The sequence below is a fragment of the Phalacrocorax carbo genome, chromosome 16, assembly GCF_963921805.1.
Source record: "Phalacrocorax carbo chromosome 16, bPhaCar2.1, whole genome shotgun sequence".
Taxonomy (NCBI): domain Eukaryota; kingdom Metazoa; phylum Chordata; class Aves; order Suliformes; family Phalacrocoracidae; genus Phalacrocorax; species Phalacrocorax carbo.
Genome location: NC_087528.1, coordinates 1583628 through 1602887, shown reverse-complemented (window position 1 = coordinate 1602887; position 19260 = coordinate 1583628). Strand labels below are relative to the sequence as shown.

Here is a 19260-nt window from a genome sequence, read left to right as displayed (position 1 = left end):
AGCACGCTTGGTTAGAGCAAGATGAGAAAAACTTCTCTGACAATGGCCTGCACATAGATTATATTCACTAATAGGAGCCAGCATGACTTGTTGATCTCACTCCAAAACCCAAGGACAGACAGGGAAGGCAATTCCAATAGAGATAAACAGCTACAGCCACACAAAGGACCTAAAATAAAACTGTGAAAAAGCAGATAGACAAACCACACCATTCCCTCCTTGCTCATCCGACCTGTACTCGCTCACCGAGTAAACCTGGGATGCAGGGAGGAAGTCCTCTTCTGCTGGAGGTTTTGTTTCTAAGCAGCTGCTGCCACCAGTTCTGGACCCAAAGACTGAGAACAGCTCTCCTTGTTTTGAGGCTTTGTTGATTTCTGCTACCTGAAGAGAATAGAAACATGCTGTAATGACCAGAAATCTTTATGCATTCCTGTCTCTATAGACAGTAAAAGCCACAGTGGCAAAACACATCTCCCCTGGAGACACATATCTCAAGAACAGAAACATCTTCAAAGAGAGTTAGTGCAACCAGCTAACCTAAACCAAGGCTCCTCTATTGTCAGCGACAGTCTGAGGAGCTCCCCATTCCCTTTACTGCTAGACCTAGAGGATATTTGGATGAGCTTGCACTGGTGTGTAGGTTTCCAAAGCCTGTAAAGCCAACAAAGATGTGAAACCAGCATGATTCTGGGCCCTCCTGCAAACAAAACCAAGCAGAAAGATTTGGAAGTTATCCAAGGCAAAGCAGAGCTTCTCCGTCATCCTTCCCACACAAACTCTACCCTGTTTCCCCTTGAGCTGAGGCCACAGCACATTCAAGGGAACAACAGCAGACATACCTTCTTTAGCACAGTTGCCTTGTATGAGTTAGCCATTTTACTGGTTCGGAAAGCTTCGTACTCCAGCTCCACAGCACAGGCACCAGGGTCTGACCTGTAACACAGGCTGGGCTGATTTCTTGCAAGACACACTTCTATATCTGCAAAGGGAACACTAATGCTTAAGCATCTCCCAAGAAAATACATGATTCACTCCCTCCAGTGCAAGAATAAGTGATAACTTCCAATTAAGTCCTAAGGGATGCAGTGGGTGAATTGCTGGAGAACAGAAAGGGTGGTGAAAACAGTTTTAAATCAAAGTCCTCAGTTGCTCAGTTTGAGAAGTACACTATCTCCATCTTGTGGGACAGGGAAGAATTGCTGAATCAAGGTGATTTAGCAGAATCGGACACAGAAATCTTCATATCTGATCCCGAACATCACTACAAGAGGGATGCTGTTTGGTGCAACTACATCCTTGGACCAAAAAACTTAGAAAGGTATTCCCTGAGAGAGGTAATGTTGCTCAGGGAGGCGCAGGCCCTGTGGTAAGGGACTCAATACGCTACCCCTTTTCCCTCATCTCATACCCTTTTCCTCCTGCTGCTGGAACCCTTTGATTGGTGCTCAAAGCTTCTTCCAGCATCTTCAAGCAGTGTTCCCGTCCCTAGGAAACATGGGATACTCAGACATGCTCTACAGAAGTCACAGTGCCCCTCGGACTTCCATCCCTGAAGGAGCAAGAACAAGGCGGGCAGAACCTTTGTTGTTCTTTGCAAGTCAACAAGGCTGCGCATTAACCAGCCCTCCTTACCTTTACTGTGAGCTTAGAGATTCTCCTGCTGCTGGCGTCCTTCAAGGGGCAGTCCACACCTACCACAGAAGAGACATTGGGGAAGGGCATCATGGCAGAGCTGGGGCTGATGGAGAACACCTCAGCTGGCACTGGGAGGGCGCCAGCCCAGCACTGCTTGGCATGCTCCTCCCCAGAGAGCCGCCCCAAGGACCACCACAGTCACCCTTCCTACCTGGAGGAACTACAATCTCTAAAAGAGTAGGCAGAAGCAGAAGTGAGATTTTTCTCTCTGGATGAGAACATCTACTTTGCTAGTTTATGACCAACAGCTTTCCAAAACCTCCCCACCTCAGGAAATCCTTTTTCAAGGAATCCCAGGTCTTAAGACATGCAACCCTTTTCCCAACCAAAGCTAAGGTCTGATCCACCTCCTCCAGCCAAGCTTTCACAGCCAAAACCTCTGTGCCTAGGGATTGATACCTCCAGTGGTGATGCTATAGAAATTACACACAGCTGCAAAATACAAGAATTCCTTCTCCCAAAGAAATCCCACTATAAACCAAAGAAGATACTTACTTGGAGGAACAAAATCTTCCTTTTCTGGTTCTTTGCCCTGGAAGAAAAAAAAGATCAAACATTTCCATTCCTGCAACACCCATTACTGCGTCCAGAAGCACAAAAGACACATCTGATACCCCTGCTCCAGGGAAAATTAATGCTGAAGTTACAAAGGTACTGCAAAGGCACCAAAATGGGGGAAAGGAGGCAAAGGATGAGAATCAAAGCTGAAAGTTCACCTTTGCTATAGGAATATGCAAGAGTTTGACCGGGAAAATCTGTTTTGACTAAGATCAGAAGTGTTAAAGACAACAGGATCATCTTGATTAGCACCACAGAGAAATTAGTACATGAATAAGCTGCGTTCCTTCGTATGATGGGGCTGACCCAGAGATGTGGAGAACACAGCAAAGCAGAGGCACAAAAGTAAAAATCACAACAAGCAACAGCAAGATGCAATAATTTCCTTTCATTAGTGCCAGGAAGCCTTTATGTTTGTAAGACAAGCTCTCACAGCAAACAGCCTGTGACTCTTACAAAGGGACACCAACTCACTTTGCGCAGGCTCATCTGCTTTTTGTAGAAGTTGTTCCACTCCCGTTTCCGACTCTCTTCATTGGCTTCATCCCAGTTCCCACTGCTTTCTTCATCATACCTGGACAGGGCAGGAAAACAAGAGGAACAAACATTTCTGTAGCTGCAGCACTACCTGGCGACAGGCTTTGGAAAGCCTCGGCCATCCCAGTATTTATAAAAGATGATGTATTTCACATCCTTTCTGAACAAGCCCTAGCTTTTAGTTTCACTACCATCCCTCAACCTGGACAGCAGCGACCGTCCTCCAAAAATTCATGGGATCTGTCAACCCCCTGAACTTGTAAGCAGTAGCACAAACTAGTAGCACGTAACTAGTGCTCTGAAAATGGAGGGCTCCATTTCAGAAGCTCTGCCAGCCCCTCCCATGGAGCCTCGTGTCTCGTACCCCACCCGTCAGTCATTACTGCCCTCGGAGCAGACGGCAGAAAGGGCAAAGCAGCCATTCCTCAGGCTCAGTTGTGCACAGGCTGTTGTATCAAATTAAATCCCCATCACTAATACACTGAGACGCAGCAGCTGATTCTCGCCAGCTGTAGCCCAAGTCTACTGCCTTCCACAGCTGTCACAGCCCAAACTTACAGGTATCACAAATCAGAGCTTTAAGGCTGTTGACCATTACAACCTCCAAGCCAAAGCTACAACCAAGCCTTGGAGAGGCTCAGGAAATCAAGTGGCAAACAGTGTGTTGTACAACAGCATCGGTTGCGTCCTCTCAGGCCCTGAGACGAAACACAGGCTTAGGGCACAAGTACACCAGTTTCCTCCCACTCAGCCGGACTTGCCTGAAGAACAAAGCTACCAGTCTCAAGCTGTTTAAGATAAGGCAGAGAGCTAGGCCAGCCGACAGCGCCGTGCATCCTGCCGGCGCTCTGCGGGCAGCACCGGCAGCAAAACATGCATCCTGGCAGAGCTGTGCGATCGCTGCAACTCAGCCAGAGAACAAGGAGGAGAAGTCGTCATCTCCACACTACCAAGCATTTTACAGAATTATTTATGTCTCCCATCGCACATCTTCCTTTTGCTGTCAGCCTGATAGGGAAACACTAAAGTTTAGCAGTCTGCCGAAGCAGCTGGCGCTGGCACTCCACTACATTCCCTGTGATGACTAAGACCTGTCAGTGGCCCCCCTGCCCGTTGGCCCACAGACAGCCATGCAAAGTCAGGAATGAACTCTGGATCGTGTCATGCTTTGCTGTCACGTTGGTCTCAATTTAAACATTTTTGATCCTTGTGACTGTGAACGGGCCAAGCTCACTCACCGCTTTCAAAAACTTTCAAGCCAGTTTCTTGAACCAATTACATTCTGCAGGGCAGTTCTTAGGTCAGTCAAACCAGCTTTTGGCTCTCTGGGACACGAATGTGATCAAGGCTGCCAAAGTGTGTGGAAAATGAAATTCCAGCTCCTGCTGCCAGGAAGTTAACAGGAAAATACCACCCCACAGAAGCATGTGCTGAAAATAGGAGTGGCTGGGCCTGCAGCTGGGAGATGCTCTCTTCTCTCTGAGAGCTTTGATGAGCTGAGTTCAAGCTACCAAGTACAGACCTGCTAAAACCTCTGCAGCCTCTCCTCCCGCCTTCGTACAGCTCGGGGTCATAGCTATCCCAGGAGGAACCTGTGGGCCCGATGCAGGTTTTGCTCCAGGTGTTGCTGCAGCGCTCCAGTGACTCCAGTTGTCTCTTCACTGCCCCGGGGTTCTTGCAGTAATCACAGCACTTGTTACAGGGTGGGGTGACGTCCCCAAAGTACTTGGCTATGGCAGCATGGCGACATCTGGGAAACAAACGGGAAAATGACCTGGTAATTATTTTTATTGACCAGAACTTCATGCTCCAAATGCAAGGTGTCTTGATAAGGACTTGAGCCTTTTTTGGCAGAGAAAGCCTACTCCAGCAGGAATCCCAGGGGCTGAGCCCTGGAGCTGGACTGGGGTTCTGTTCCTGGCACCCTGCTTAAGGTCTCTCTGCCTCCGTTTCCCCACCTGTAAAACAAACAGTGGTGTCAATCTCTTCCGCTAAATGCCTTCAGATCTTTGAGATCTGCAAAAGGCACGTGGATGAAATATGCAGTTATGAATTCTGCGCAGCTGGCCAAATATATTCCATGTCCAGTCAGAATGTCTCTTGGATAAATATGTAGAGCGGTCCTGTTGATCCCTGCGCCTCAGGGTTCAGAGTAGTTCTGCATATTTCACATTGGAGAGCTTCGGATTTTATTGTTTGTAGTTTGAAGGTGAACAAATCTACATTTGAAGAAACAGGAATGTAAATTAAGTCACAGAAACAGCCTGGACTGAGGTCACGAGGGAGCTCTAGTCAGATCATACAGCCTGGGTCTCGATCCGCTAACGCGCGCAGCCAAAGTTCGGGTAGAGTCCATGAAAACCAGTCCATTTGCTCACACAGTATTGCACAACCAGTTCTACCAGCCTTAGCAAACTAGCCACGTGAAGATGATTAGCTTCTTCCAGGAATCTTCCAAAGATTTCTGGCAGACATGAATGCTTTTGGACATGTAAACTAATTTTTGGTGACAGAGACAGGCTCGTTAGGAAGTAATTTCTCTTCTAGAACACTCCCTAACTTGAAACAGTGAAGACACGGGTTTTGCTAGAAAGAATAACCAGGCGGTTACTTTTTTCTTCATCTTTTTTTAAGAAAATGGTCAGAATTTAGAGGAGCTTTTTAAAACTTGGGTTTCCCAGCAGAGGTGGCCAGCTGTCTCTTAATCACAATGCTGATACCAGCTACACAGAAACACCTACTTCATCAGGCATTTAGAGATCAAATCCTGCAGCAACAGGAGTTATTTTAGAAGAGAATTATTTTACTGCAAGGAAGAACAAAGTGGAGATTTTTCTTCTCTGCCAAGGAGTGCCCTAGTTGGCTGACCAACTTCATCTGTGAAAAGTGGGTCACAGAGGGGAAAAGTAAGAGAGCGAGCACTTCATTTATTCTCGTTATAAACCCTTTAAGGCATGTCTGAACTTGCCAGAGATCTAACAAATGCAGTTTGCCTCTTCACTTGTGTGCGTGCGTGTGTCTGGGGGGAAAGACAACTGCATGTCTACCGAAGTATCGCAAACAGACGCTGCAAGGGTCTCCAGCAGCTGCTGGCTCACTCATTCCCATGGCCTGGGAGGTTAATTTACCCTGCAAAAGAGTGAGCGAAGCAGCAAAGCAGCAGGTTCCAGACTACTGTCGCCAGAGCAATGAAACGTGTGCGCTGAAGCGCAAAGGACCTGGGGCTGCTCAGGTAAAGAGGGCTGCAACAGGGTGAGGTTGTGCTGCACGGTCCAGGGCACTGAAAGCCCAGAGAGGGCTGCTACAAAGCTGGCTTTATATCCCCCTGCAGAGCCGCACTGACGCACTCTCGCCTTGCACTCAAAGAGCTCCTTTCACATGGTGGGGAAGGGTGGGGGGACCGGGATGGGGACAACACATTTGATCCCCTTGTCATGCCTTTCCAAAAGAACTACTGGTGCTGCCTGTCCTGCCAATGCAACGTGACTATAGAAATGTCAGCGAGCTGCAAGTCAGCTTTTTGTTTCCCCAAAAGAAAACAGGCAGGCATTCTCATTAGTCCATGTCTCTTTCTCTCACACCCACTGATCTGTATTAGAGTTAACCGAGGCATGCAGTAATGGTCAAGCCCTCTCCTCACTTCCACTGCCTACTCACAGGCTTATGCTGGGGGGGGACATCCACACTCACCTCTGTCCCTTAACGCAAATGGGAAAGATGCCCCAAGGGAGGGCTTTGCCGAGGCAGAGATCAGCTCTGAAGCCACTGCAATTCAGAGCGGTTCTAGTTTCAAACCCACCAGGCTCGTAAAGTCAAGCCCTTTCTGTCCAGCCTCCTGTAACCGCCTGTACCTTCCTGCAGAATTACGCAAATCAGGGCCACAGCCCCACTTTAGCCAGTGGTGCTCATGAGTTGGGTCATAACGGAAATTCAGTTGCAGAACTAAGATTGCAGTCCTATAATTAGAGTCAAAAGGCCAAAACCAGAGGTACCAATAGGGATGCTGGGGGGAACCACTGGATTAATGCTTAACTGAAAGCAAGAGGTCCTGAGCCATAGTTCATTAGGCATTAAAGGTGGTGGGAAAACTTCCCGAGCCACATGACCTATGCCTGCGAGATGCAGAGCCAATTTACATAAATTAATGGTAGTATGTATTATTATACATGTCCTAAAACTTTTTCATCTTTTAAATATGCAACTGCATTATTTGCCTCCCCCACCCTTCAGCAGGAGTATGTATGAGCTGACCACTGGTTTTCAAAACGTCTAAACAAAATAATTATTTAATTTGAGACATCCCACCCTGGTTTTACATCCTGGGATAGGATGAAGAGCAAATAACAGTCAGGTTTATTAACATGTTTTTGTCTGTGGCAATACATTTCAGGAAAGTGCTAAACTGACCACACGGCTGCCCGCACCGTGCCTCCTTCTGGTACCCCTCGCTTTTGTACCCCAGGTAAAACAGGAGCCCTGTGGTGGCAACTGAGAGAAACAGATGGGACTGTCGGAGAACAAGGACAGTCACATATCGTACAGGAAGCTCTGCCGCTCCCAAAACATACCAGAAAAAAGCATTCCCTCACATGAGCCAAAGAAGGGTACGGAGCCTCATCGGGGGGCTCCCCCCCAAAATAAACCCAGCAAGGCTTGGAATGAAGCCAAGAAATGAAAGCATTAAAAGGACAAAAATCATATGAGGACAAATCATTTATGCGTATGCCAGTTGCTGGACAAAGGCCATTTAACAAGCTTTATCAAATAGAAGAGCAAATCAGAATAAAAGATGAAATAGAAGAACAAACTCCTTGTTGGTTGATGAGGAATTACAGTTTTGCGCCCATCTGAAGGGCCGGACCCTTTGTACTACCAGCCGAACTTCAACAACCCTCTGAGACAAGGCAGCGGGTGTCAGCTGTCCGACAACACAAGCAGCAAACCCCACGCTGTCGGGAGAGTAAATGAGTTGGCCAAGGGCAGGCAGCAAACTCCCCACCTCGGCACCGTGCCTGTGCCCCGGCCCGAGGCAGGTTCTGCCTCTTGAGAGCACCCACGAGAAAAGCTCCTTTCCCGGGAGTCGGAAGGAAACTGGGCAGCGTAAAGGCAAGTTAATTGCTTTAACGCACACCCGAGCTATCGCAAGGAGCGCATCGGTTCGGGTCCCGCTCCAGAAAAAGCTGTAATTACAGGGAAAAAGATAAAAGACCTTTCTAGGAGGAGATGCAGAGAGGAAGCGAGCAACAAGTGCCGGCGCTGGCTCTGCGGCTCCAGCCGCCCCCCCCCGCACCCGCGTAACACGAAACTCCCCATCGCCGGGACAACCAGTAACAAAAAAAGGCCGAGACACCAGCTGGCTGTCAGCCGCGGAGCCGAGAGGAGCCGAGAGGAGCGAGGGAGAGGCGAGCCAGGGTGAGGGGAGAGATGACGTGAAAGTTTAAGAAGACAGAAAGGAAACCCAAGAGGAGCGGAGTTTGCGGCGCGGCTGGGGTAAGGCTGAGCTGTTGCTGCTGGCGGGTCGAGCGTAGCACCTCAACCCCGGGCTCGTTGGCGAGGAGCTGGAGCTGGTGTCGCGCTCTGCACGGTGAGCTGCAGAATCGGCCGCGGAGCAGAGCTTGCTAGCCGGAATTTGTTTGCAAGGGGCACTCAGGAGCAAAGGTGGTGAGAGAAGAAGCTTTTAGTAAGAGTGCAGAAGGCTGGGCTGCAGCCGTACCGCTAAAGGATCCAGCCTGCAGCCTTGCATTGCTTCGCCAAGCAGAGCAGGAGGAAGTGGCTTCTTCCCTGATTAGAAAGGCTGTCTGCTCATTTTGCTGTTGCTGTTATGGAATGTGACCTTAGGTAATAAACAGGTCCAGCACAGGGCATTCTCCACAGTGATAACTTGGTATTTTAAGATATAGCGTACACAAAAGAGCTGCTCTGCTCCTCTGTACGAGAGGCGTGTGTGCCATCAGCGAGTAGCTGCCAGCACAGGCGAGCACATGTGAAACCGAGTGGGTACCAGCCACAGCGTTTCTCCAGAGCTCCTCCCAGCTGGAGCTAAGTTTTATCCCCCAAATCCTGAAGCAAACAGAGCTTGAAAACAAACCCTGGTCGGGAAACTAGCATACTGTGCAAGTTAAGCATCTGTGTCCAATAGAAACAAATGGAAAGATTTTACACAGCTTCTAACGAGAGCATTTAAAAAAACATCAGCTCATGTATCGGGCACAGATGCTGGTTTACTGCTCAAAATAGCATGAGAAACCACTGCTCTGGGAGAACATACATGGTACACATACATGGTCTGTGGTTTACAGTAACAAGACTGTCAGATCTGAATGCAGCGAGAAGGGAAGGAAAAGGATTCCCCAAATACATGAGATTACCCACTGAGCCTTGATTTTGTACCGAGAGGTGTCCCACAACCTGTGCTCCCATCTCCGGTTGCTGCTGGGTGTGGGGAGGGGGCTGGCAAGGAGACCGACCGTATAAACATCATGACAAACATCCGATTGCTGCGCTGGGAAGCTCTCGCAGCGCCTAGCGCTGAGCGGGGACCCCTGGGCAGTCAGATGTTCACGGACGGGTACGGGGTGAGGCAGAAAGGCAACTGTCACAGGAAGATGTCTTCCCCATCCTACACATGCTTGTAGGGAGGAATGTTAAGGATCAGGTATTTCCACTTCCCTCCATTCCCATTAAGGTGGAAGGGAGGGCAGGTCTTTCTGTGTTGTACAAACACGGAGTTGGAAGTGCCTCTGTGAGAAGATGCCGCAGTTACGAGCCACACGCCTCCAGTCTAGCCCTAGGTTCAAAGGGGATGGAGGGAAGTTTCCACCCTGCTAATGAACGGTCTCTGTAGGTTGTTTGTTGCAGTTAAGATGGTTTGTCAAATAAAGTACGGGAAAAACAAAGTTTAGAAGAAAAAAAAAAAAAGAAGGGAGGAGCGAGGGGAGGAGGGCAAGGGAGAGAGTGAGGGAGGTAGGAAAACACGCCAAGTTTTCCTCGCCAAAAGAAAATCTTAACGGGTTTGGCTGGGGGCTTGTCCAGCTGCAGCCGTGTTGTACATGCAGGGGGGGGGGTGTTGGGGTGGGGGGGGAAGAAGCAATACAAAACACATGTCAGGATGAAAGAAGCAGCACATGGCTTGTGTTACAGCTGTCATAGCGCACGGGCCTCTTAGCCTGACTGCAATGCCGAAGCGGTTATGGGAGCGGAGGCGCAAAATAAACCGAGTTTGACAGAGCAGGTCCTTTCTGTAACGCAAACCCCTGGCCCACACAGGGGCCGGCGAGCAGAGCTGCACGCTGGGCGGCAGGGCCTGCAGGAGGCTGTGAGAGAGCTGGGTGAGGAGAGCAGCACCCACCCCTCGCCTCCGTGCAGGTTCTCACCACTACCCGGCGCAACCACAGCTGATAAAGTTCAAAACAGCTTCCTTGGAAGCAGCTGCTGTAGCCTTCAGTTTTGAGTTCCTACAGCCATCTTTACTAGGGTTAGACCAGCATACTTCAGAAAAACTCAAAAATGCATGTCATTTCTGAGACCTGTATGTCTGAGACCAGTCAAGGACAGGACACAGAGGTGGCTGAAGGAAGGTGGAGAAGGTGTTTCCAGCACTCTCAGGGGGCTCCAGCTGCTTCACCTTGATCACCGAACTACTGAGAGATCCCGGGATGTTTGTGCAGTAACTATTTAGATGGCTTTCACAGGCACACAGCTACCTCGCTGTCAGCTTCCTGAGAAACGGTTATTTTGCTAATATTAGAATAGACTTTCAGGCTAGATTCAAGCATCAGCAACCCTAAAAAAAGTTCTCTTGTAGAAGAGCTACAGGTTTATTTTTAAAATTGACCTTTTCCTTTCACTGGATGGCTCTGTGCTTTGGTTCGCCCCCTTCTTAAAAATGGGACTAGTAGTGAGGAATTAGCTCATGGGGGTTTGTGGACTTGTTTGTGGGACGGACTGGAGAAAACCAGCACGTTCTGTAGAGGCGGAGAGACGCTCAGCTCAGTGCCCCAGTGGCTGCCTCAGCTTCTCAGGCTGCTATAGCAGGGAATTCAGTGCCTTTTTATATTAATCTAATATTAGGTTGTAGGGGAGGAAAGGAACATTTATGGTGCTGCCTCAAAACCAATCTCCAAATAGTGGTGGTGGAGATGACAGGGTATTCCAGCCAAATGGCTACCCAGTCAGGGCAGCTTTATAATACGAAAGAATGTGTGGCCTTCTTTCCCCGACCAGCTGACAAAGTCAGAGCTTTTCTTCCATGACATTGAGCTGCAATTTACCAGTTTGGGTGTGTGCTGTTAAAAAGCTGAACTCTCTTGATACTGGAAACTATTTTCATCTGCTTGGGAATAAATTATAGGTCTGTCTGGCTCCATTTACTCCTGTTTTAGCAAAAAAGGGTTTGTCTGTGGACTATAGATAACATTCACATGGCTGGTTAACTACAGTCATGGCAGCAAACGTTGCATTAACAATGATGAGGGAAAACCATGCACTGATAATACGACTACATTTCTATAGCCCTTTTCGTCTCAGAAGTATATTACAAACTTAGAACAATAAACAATCGTACAGGAATTATTACATGTTCTGCCAAAATGCATCTGAACTGTAACAACACCTCGCGGCCCGGCACCGTTTGGGGACAGGAAGCACTGCAGACCTTACCCATACAAAATCAGAAGCACATTTCAGGGACCAAGAACAAAGCTGGTAGACTTAGAAACCGGCCAAGCCACCAGGTTCCTAAGAAAGTGGCCAAATATAGTCAGAGTTGATTTTGAAGTTTTAGACGAGAATAAAAAGCAACCCCTCCCATTCAGCTGCTCAGCACTCTCCTCCCACGAGGCTGGGACTGCCTCCTAAGATTTCCCGCCAAATAAGCTACCACAATCCATACAGGCTTCCCACCCCTGTATTGGTCCAGTTTCAACCAACTTATTTGACTTGTCTGAGAAAGAACACAAAGTATTTGCTTCTCCACAGCCACAGTCTTGGGAAAAAGACAACGTTGCAGTGAGAATGGTGCCCTGGCATTCTGCTTGCTCGCACGCATCGGGCAGGTCTGACTCTGCGAGGCCTCTGGAGCACTGCTGCTACGGGCAGCGGGCACAGCAGAGGACACGGAACTCACCTTTGCTGGGACGGGCTGCGTTAGGACTAGAGGCGTTGGCAGCTTCAGGGCACCACCAAAAGATAGCAACAAACCCACACAAGCAAAGATTCTCAGAGGGAGCACGGTAAAACCAGTGGATCGGGAGCATGTCAAGAGAAATAAACCCTGTGGGGCATGACTGGGCAAGGAGCAACTGGGAGCAGAAGCCATGCTTTCAGCTACTTTCATCCTAAACAGGCTCAGTGCCTGCAGTGCAACAAGCAGTTAGCAAGCAAAGGCCACTACATTTTGTAACTGCAAAAAACCCAGGGACTTGCTGTCTATGTAAAGGCTTCAGAGCGTGTCAGAGACTTGGACACACAACAATTAGCAAACAAACCTCTGGTGGTGGTTACATGTTGTGCTGCTTCGCAGCGATGAAGTCACCCAACAGAGGGATGGGATGACTTAACCGAGTCACACAACCAGTAAGCATCACTGGCAGGCCAGGAAGGCTGCCCGCCTTTACTAACTTCCAGTCCTGGGGCTAAACCACAAACTCAAATTAATGTTCTTTGCGCTGAAACAGAATGCTCAAATGCCACCAGGGTTATGACTAAACACGTGTCTCATTCCTCAGCAGCAAATTTAAGCTCACCCACTCCCTACAGTTCAACTTTTGATACACCTGTGTGGACACACAGATAGGATACAGCTTTCCAAACCAAAGACCGACCAAAAATCCCAAATCAATTTACATCATTTCCAAAGTACTTATAGCAACCTGACTAGCTGAAGGCAGGCAGAGGGATGTGGGACCCCACCTTACATGGTCATCCCAAAGCTCTTTTTCTTGCTTGAAGCCTGGAAGCTACCACACATAGCCAGTTCACAGTACAAAGAAACCGTGACCAAGGCTCTTCTCTTGAATGTCTAGATTGAGGCCTTTTAATAGCTTTATTCTCAAAAGGGCTGAGCAGCCAGCTTCTGAGTGCTCCAGTACGGCATAAGTCCATTAAAACAGTTCAGAAAGATAATTTCAGTGCTATTATGGCAATTTTCACAGCTTTATTCAGTGGGTACAGCAAGATGAATCTGCATTAAAAAAGTATTAGTGCTTTCTGGGAATCTAAATCTACAGAAGCCCTAAACGCAGGTCATGCTTCTTTGGTTTTAAAGGACCATCTAACCCTCGCAGCCAAGCAGCACACCTGCAGATGTTAGCCCCCCGTATTATGACTGTGCTTTCTCCTTTCATCCAAGGCTAACAACTCAGGGCATGTGGCAGATTTGGCCTCTTTTTTCTCAAAAACAAATAAGCCCAAATTAAAAGATTTGTTTTATTCCCTCCCCTGCCAGGCCTTGTAACATAGAGGAGGGCAGAAAGATTCAATGACCTAGTCCCACTGGCAGCACTGGGTAGATGAGTTATTTTTTGAAGAACAGCCAGAAGAGCAAACAGCAGAAACCACGACTTCCAGGCTGCCACCTCACCCCAGAGGAACCTCCAAGACTGCCTGTCACAAGATGTCAGCATTGTGTTCACCTTTTTTATATGCAAGCTCCTCTTCTTGCCACTCTTCACCCTATCTTCACTTCATATGACCTCTAGCTACAGCTGTGGAGCAAAAGTTCACGACATGAGTCAGGACAATGAGTTATGACGACTACATTGCACTGTGGTCTTTCAGCAATTCTTCTGTAATGTGTTCCACCAGCTTTGCTGCCCTAACAGCCATGTCTCTGCTGCTCTGGAGGGTTCCCATCCTCAGTGGATGTGGTTTTGAGGAAGGACAATGAGCAAGGAGAAATTCCCAACTGAGAAAAACAATTATTTGTGCCCTAAACCCCACAGAATCCATGAGGTACCAACTTGGGTGGCTGTTCTAGGCTCTAGGACAGCACTCCAGTCTTGGGAAGTAAACTGTCAGTTAAGACCTACAACCTTAAGTTTCAAATCTCTCAAGACTTGCCCATTTTAATAATAATCATTACAGTCACTGCTTCAACCAAATATCCTGCAGCACTTGGCCTGTTGGTGACTGGGAGCTTACTTGAACACAGTATACTAATAGTAAAAAAAGGAATTAATTGTTACAGCTCCACTCTGAAATTCGTAAGGAATGTCATCATTGTGTTGTACATGAGGCAGATGAGCCAGATGCATAAGACAACTTAAGTCACACAGCACTAGCCTTACCCTTATGCTAATCTCTAGGGCAAGATCTGGGTTTTGCTGGAATCAGCTGGAAAGAGATCACAGTCTGAACTAGTCCTAACCAAGGACTTTACATCACAAGTTGAACGGAAGATATAAAAGTCCACGAATACAACTAGCTTTTGGGGGGGAGTTTTTCTTTTACTTCTTTTTTTTTTTTTTCCTTAAGAAATGATCTGTTTTTCACCCTTTGCTACACTCCACAAACAGAAATCCCAAAGCAGTGAGAGCCCTGCAGTCAGAAATGCAGTTGAGCGGAAAAACATTTGTTTCCTCATAGGTAGGCTGGAGACTGCAACACCAACATCAAACCTTGTCCCTGAAGAAGTTCAAACCAAGGTAAACCAGCAACATTCCTCGCAAGTTTTAGAATAAAAGCTCCTTCACCTAGCTCGGGTTCAGGTACCAATGGGGCAGAGGAATGTCCATTACTGAGACACAAGCTCTTATCGTTTTAGGCTAGGCACTTTGCTAATCCACGTGGAGTTCCACAATCTTAATTGGTAATTTTACACCATATACCCAAACTTCAGAAGCCTGGCTCTTACACTGCCTGCTGCTGGTGCAGCCCAAAGCATGGTACGAAAGGTTACAGCAGATTCCTTAGTAGGAGAGATTCTGGGCAGGCAGAAACACCCCCAAAGGGAATGCAAAGGGAACAAACATTTTCAGAACGTTAGAGCCAGAAATACTTTTTTTTTTTTTTTTTTTTAGAAAAAGTTTTTCTTCTAGAGCCAATAGCAGAAAACACAAATCACTTCACCTCTGCCTGCGCTGCCACCCCTTGGAATGGAAACAAAACTGGAAACCTGCTGACGCAGAATCCCGCAGCACTGTGCAAAGGATAAAGCAGCCGTTTCTGGAGCAGCTCGCTTGGGGTACACAATCATCTGGAAAGAACTATTTAACCCTAGTCTCAAAAGTGACCTTTTCAGGTCAAAAGGCCACAGCTATGCCTCCCTGCTAAGTTGCACAGAGATTTTTCTGTAGATGTAGATTTTTCCATCCACCCCCATCCCTAGGAAACCAGCTGGTTCCGATTTCTATTCCTTAGCTTGGATTTAAAAGAACAAAGAAAACCCTTTTTGAATTGCATAAACATACAAAATGTAATTTAACTTGGCACCGTAGTATTTAAGCGCAGCATGCAAAGAAACAGCCAAGGTCTCTCTGTCCTCAGTGTGTTTAGAAAAACTGAACTCCAAGCATCCATTTGTTTGAGTAACCAAACCAGATGTGCACTGATGAACTGGCTGGCTCATTCTGGAAGTACTGCCTTGGTCACTTGGCTTTCTGGTATCACCAAGACCAGGATATTAAATCGCAATGTTCCAGTCCCATAAACCAGGGCTGACCATTACAACGCACATAAGCTAGGACGTTCTGACATAATGACATGACAGTTATAGTCCAAGTGTTGACTTGTCCAAACACTTGTTTTAGGGGAAACTATGGATATTTCTCAACAACATCCTATTCCACTTACTGACTGAAACAAAATTTGAACTTCCATAGCTCTCACGCAAGCTTGTTTGTTGCAATGCCTTCCAATATTTTGCTCACGGGGCAAAAGAACAGCAAATATTGGTGGCAAAACTGAGGCCTCTGAGTAGACTAGTAATATTCTCAGTAACAATAGTTCCTGGTGATCATTCTTTCTGAGAATAAAGACAGCGTAAGATTACTGGGCAGGGCAGGAGGGATTAAGCTCCACAAGGGAGGTATCTGCCCGAGAGATCCAGAGGCTTTTGCTTTGCCTACCACCAGCAGGGATGGGTGGGCAGCCACTGTTCAAGTCACACACTGCTCCATCAGAACAGACTCTGGCTTAGAAGAAAAAAAGCTACATTTAGCTTACCGTATAAAAACTTGCTGACATCTGTGAGAACTTGAAAAGTATCCAGCTGTTGCTAGTGAACACAGACATTGGCTCTTCAGTAAAACTGGTTGATAAAACATTATTAATGGTATTGTAGTGAGGTGTTGAAGTAAGCGCCTTAGTTTTTGAAGGGGCTTTCTGTAGCTGAAAATGCAGGAAGTCTTCAAAGGGGTCTACTTTGTGTTACTCTGTAAAACAACTGAAAACTATATTCCACTGGGCTTCAGCATTTGGAATTCAGGTTGAGTTAGAACTGCATTTCTTTCTGGAAGGACAAGTTAGCACAACTGGAAGAAAAATATTCCTTTCATCGGGTGAAAGGCAAAGGCAGACACTGTCCAGCTCTAACTCTATGCCTGCTGAAATAAGTGTCCTTTTAGAACACCGTTTCACCTTTGCTCAACAGTGCAGCTGACAAAAGCACCCTCAAAACCAGAAACTAAACCAGTGCCAGAACATGTAGACAATTAATAGTCCTCCACCTTAGCTACTGGGAACAAGGACTGAGACCAGATAAACTTGTTTTGCTTGTGATCACCAGCTCTATAAGAAGGCTGGCAGCTTCTTAGCATTAGTCAGTGAAAAGGTTTACTCTCTGTTTGGTTCTTCTACAGCATAAAGCCTGGAGAGCTTGAGCCGGAATGTCTTCCGAAGGCTTTCTGAAGGAAATGCAAACCATTGGTGAGAAGTTTCTCCTTAAGCTGCAGAGACTGCCCAAGGCTGACCCGGTGGAGATTGTGTCCTTTTGTGTGGTTCTTCTGTTTATCGGTGAGTTTTTCGCTGGAGGCAAAGGGGTATCAGAATGTCTCTTCTCCGGGGGCACCTTGCTCCGGTGTCTCTCTGGGTGGGTTGGTGGTGTTGGCAGTTCTTTTCCAGTTTAATTTCTAGATGATTTTTTAATACCCAGTGTGTATCTCTACATGCATGCAGAGCACGCCAGGCAACAGTATAGCTTTCCCCAAAGCTCTCATATTTAAGCATTAGTTTAAACAACAGTATTTTGAGCGTTCCTGAGCTGCTGCAATGTTTTGATACATCAGAGATAGTTTCTGACAAATGGTGTTAGGGCATCTCACTGCCGCAGAAGATACTTAAAGTCCAAGACTCTGAGTGTCACTGCTGTGCTTAGTCCAGTGGAAGCCAGTATGCTTCAGATGAGCCTATTTGTCCTCCTCTGGTAATGGCAAGATGCCTCCTGCTGCTCTGTGTAGGGATGGCATGGAAGGAATAACAAAGAGCTGCTTGATCAAGGGGGATGAAGTTTGTTTAGACAATAGGAAAACAAGCTGGAAGGAAGGCAGGCCCTCCCCCTCAATGAGGTACACTCTGCTCCCGGCCAAAAGGAAGGGTGTGTATCCAGCCTGGACACTCCTCCCTGGGCTGGAATTCAGAAAGACGCACCTGGTGCTTTATTTTTTTCATACCTACAGCTGGTTCCCCACAGGTCCGGTAACGTGGCGGCCCAACTCCAGGGTTACAAGGAACACATGCAAACACACGTGCATGTTCACGCACTCTTATGTGTTTGCAGGATTAAACGCGTCATCCTTTTCTGTTCTGGATAAACTAACATATCCTTCCCAGCACCAACCATTATGTCTAGTGTAGAAGAACAGTACGTTAGCCTACGGCTTTGTGAAACAAAACCCTGTGCTTGAAGTATGTATTTTCTCAAGCTAAAGAATAAAGCCAACCCAGTCATGAATACCTGTCCTCGTTGAAGGGTTCACTGCACACACTCTTCAGCAATGCAACTGCTGGTTTGACTAACCAAGTTCTCTCGAGCTGTTCCAACACAACTGTGGGGAGAGTGGGGTCTCCATCCCTTCCAGGCATGCAGCTCTACTTAGTGGCTGTATGTCGTCTCCAAAGCAGTAGCCCATTAGACAGGTAAAGATATGCCCTCATTTGGTTTGGTACATAGCTCTTAAGATCATTAAATATCCGATAACGACTGTCCAGATTACATGGACAACTAATACCAGGGAGCAGGAATTTAGGGGGAGGGAGGTGGGGATGCAGGGATAAAAACAATCTGGAGGAAAGCAGGCTTTGTTCATTCTGCTGCTCACCCAATAACTTGGAGGAGATGTAGGGTTACTCTCCAGGGATTGCTCCTGCATCACAAAGCAATATCCTTTGCTTCTCTTTCCAGTTACTGTTCTGCTGCTCATGATCATTGCCTGCAGTTGCTGCTGCTACAGCTGCTGTAGCTGCGACGGACGTCCTGACCATAGACGTAGGAAGATCCAAGTCCGCCCAATTGCCCATTCATGAAGTGCAACAAAAGGTGACACAACTTACTCTCGGGGACATGCATGGACACCATGATTCAGACCCATGGGAATGACTTTCAACACTAGCTTGCTGAAAATGGCAATAACAATATTAATTAATATGACTCAGTGGACCAGAAGCCACAGCACGCAATTCCTTCTTTCTGTGACAGCCACTGCTGGGCTCCGTGGCGTGATCAGAAAGGTAACGCTACTTTACCATCACTGCCTCCCTCTTCTGGGGTGGGGTGGGGCGGGATGGGGGTGCATGGACACATGCTGCTGAGAAAACAGGCCCACTTTGCCAGTGGCAGCCCTGCAGCTGAACCAGCCAAGGACTCCCTCTGAGAGCACGGAGCTGCAGACCAAAGTGGAGAACGCATACATGCCAGGCAGCACCCACTCTCTTCACAAGCGGTTAATCCAGAAGGATGATGCTGGGTGCTAGCAAAACCCACTGACATCACTGGGAGGTCCACGTGCCCAGTATATCTTGAATGAAGCCCAAACCTGCTCTCTTAAAAGCCACCTGCATCAGACACGTGTAGCTGAGATGTCTCCTGAAAACAAATGGTGGATCTTCTGATCCAGGCATGCTACAGCTCGATTTGATCATTCTGCTGCTAAACGTGCTCCCTCCCCACCCGCTGTGTGGTTGTGCTTTTCTCCTTACTGCAGGTGAACGGTCCTTACAGAGCACAGGAGTTAGGGCAGATGAACAAATCCCTGTCCTTGCTCGAGGGACCTGCGTGCCTGACTCCCTGCACTGTGTGCGGTTTATTTTAGTGGATGTTACGCCTGAGGTATGATTATTAGCATGCACAAAGGCATTTCAGAGGACTGACATAGAGCGTGGCAACCGTCACTTCGGGGTGTACATGCAGCAGCTGACGGTGGGCATTGTGACAAAGCCGAGCCAAGTACGGGCTGTACGGCTGAAGTTAACAAGTGCAAATAAATCCCTTTTCCATGCTGCAGCCGCTGCGTACGTTTGGTTTACACTTCGGTGAAC

The 19260-nt window shown here is 47.6% G+C and overlaps 2 protein-coding genes across 7 annotated transcripts in view; one reads left to right on the top strand and one right to left on the bottom strand.

Moving 5' to 3' along the window:
- The window catches only part of RECQL5 (RecQ like helicase 5), a 38541-nt gene that overhangs the window by 4252 nt on the left and 15029 nt on the right, over positions 1 to 19260 (bottom strand). For 5 of the 6 annotated variants that reach the window (XM_064467327.1, XM_064467331.1, XM_064467326.1 and 2 more), the window contains 7 exons: positions 4313 to 4540; positions 2728 to 2827; positions 2191 to 2227; positions 1633 to 1691; positions 1409 to 1485; positions 840 to 933; positions 247 to 381 (listed from right to left, as the gene is read on the bottom strand). In XM_064467327.1, the coding sequence (XP_064323397.1) occupies positions 247 to 381; positions 840 to 933; positions 1409 to 1485; positions 1633 to 1691; positions 2191 to 2227; positions 2728 to 2827; positions 4313 to 4540 (730 nt within the window). The remainder of the gene's footprint in view (positions 1 to 246; positions 382 to 839; positions 934 to 1408; positions 1486 to 1632; positions 1692 to 2190; positions 2228 to 2727; positions 2828 to 4312; positions 4541 to 19260) is intronic. The other variant, XM_064467329.1, reaches the window with a different exon arrangement.
- Positions 7243 to 18490, top strand: SMIM5 (small integral membrane protein 5). Its single transcript, XM_064467336.1, has 3 exons — positions 7243 to 8280; positions 16587 to 16740; positions 18128 to 18490. The coding sequence occupies exons 2-3, from the start codon at positions 16614 to 16616 to the stop codon at positions 18247 to 18249; spliced, it is 249 nt and encodes an 82-aa protein (XP_064323406.1). The 5' UTR covers positions 7243 to 8280; positions 16587 to 16613; the 3' UTR covers positions 18250 to 18490.

Coding starts and splice junctions, on each gene's coding strand:
- SMIM5 (XM_064467336.1), top strand. CDS start 16,614: ATGTCTTCCGAAGGCTTTCTGAAGGAAATGCAAACCATTGGTGAGAAG. Junction 16,741..18,127: donor TGTGGTTCTTCTGTTTATCG/GTGAGTTTTTCG, acceptor TTCTCTTTCCAG/TTACTGTTCTGCTGCTCATG.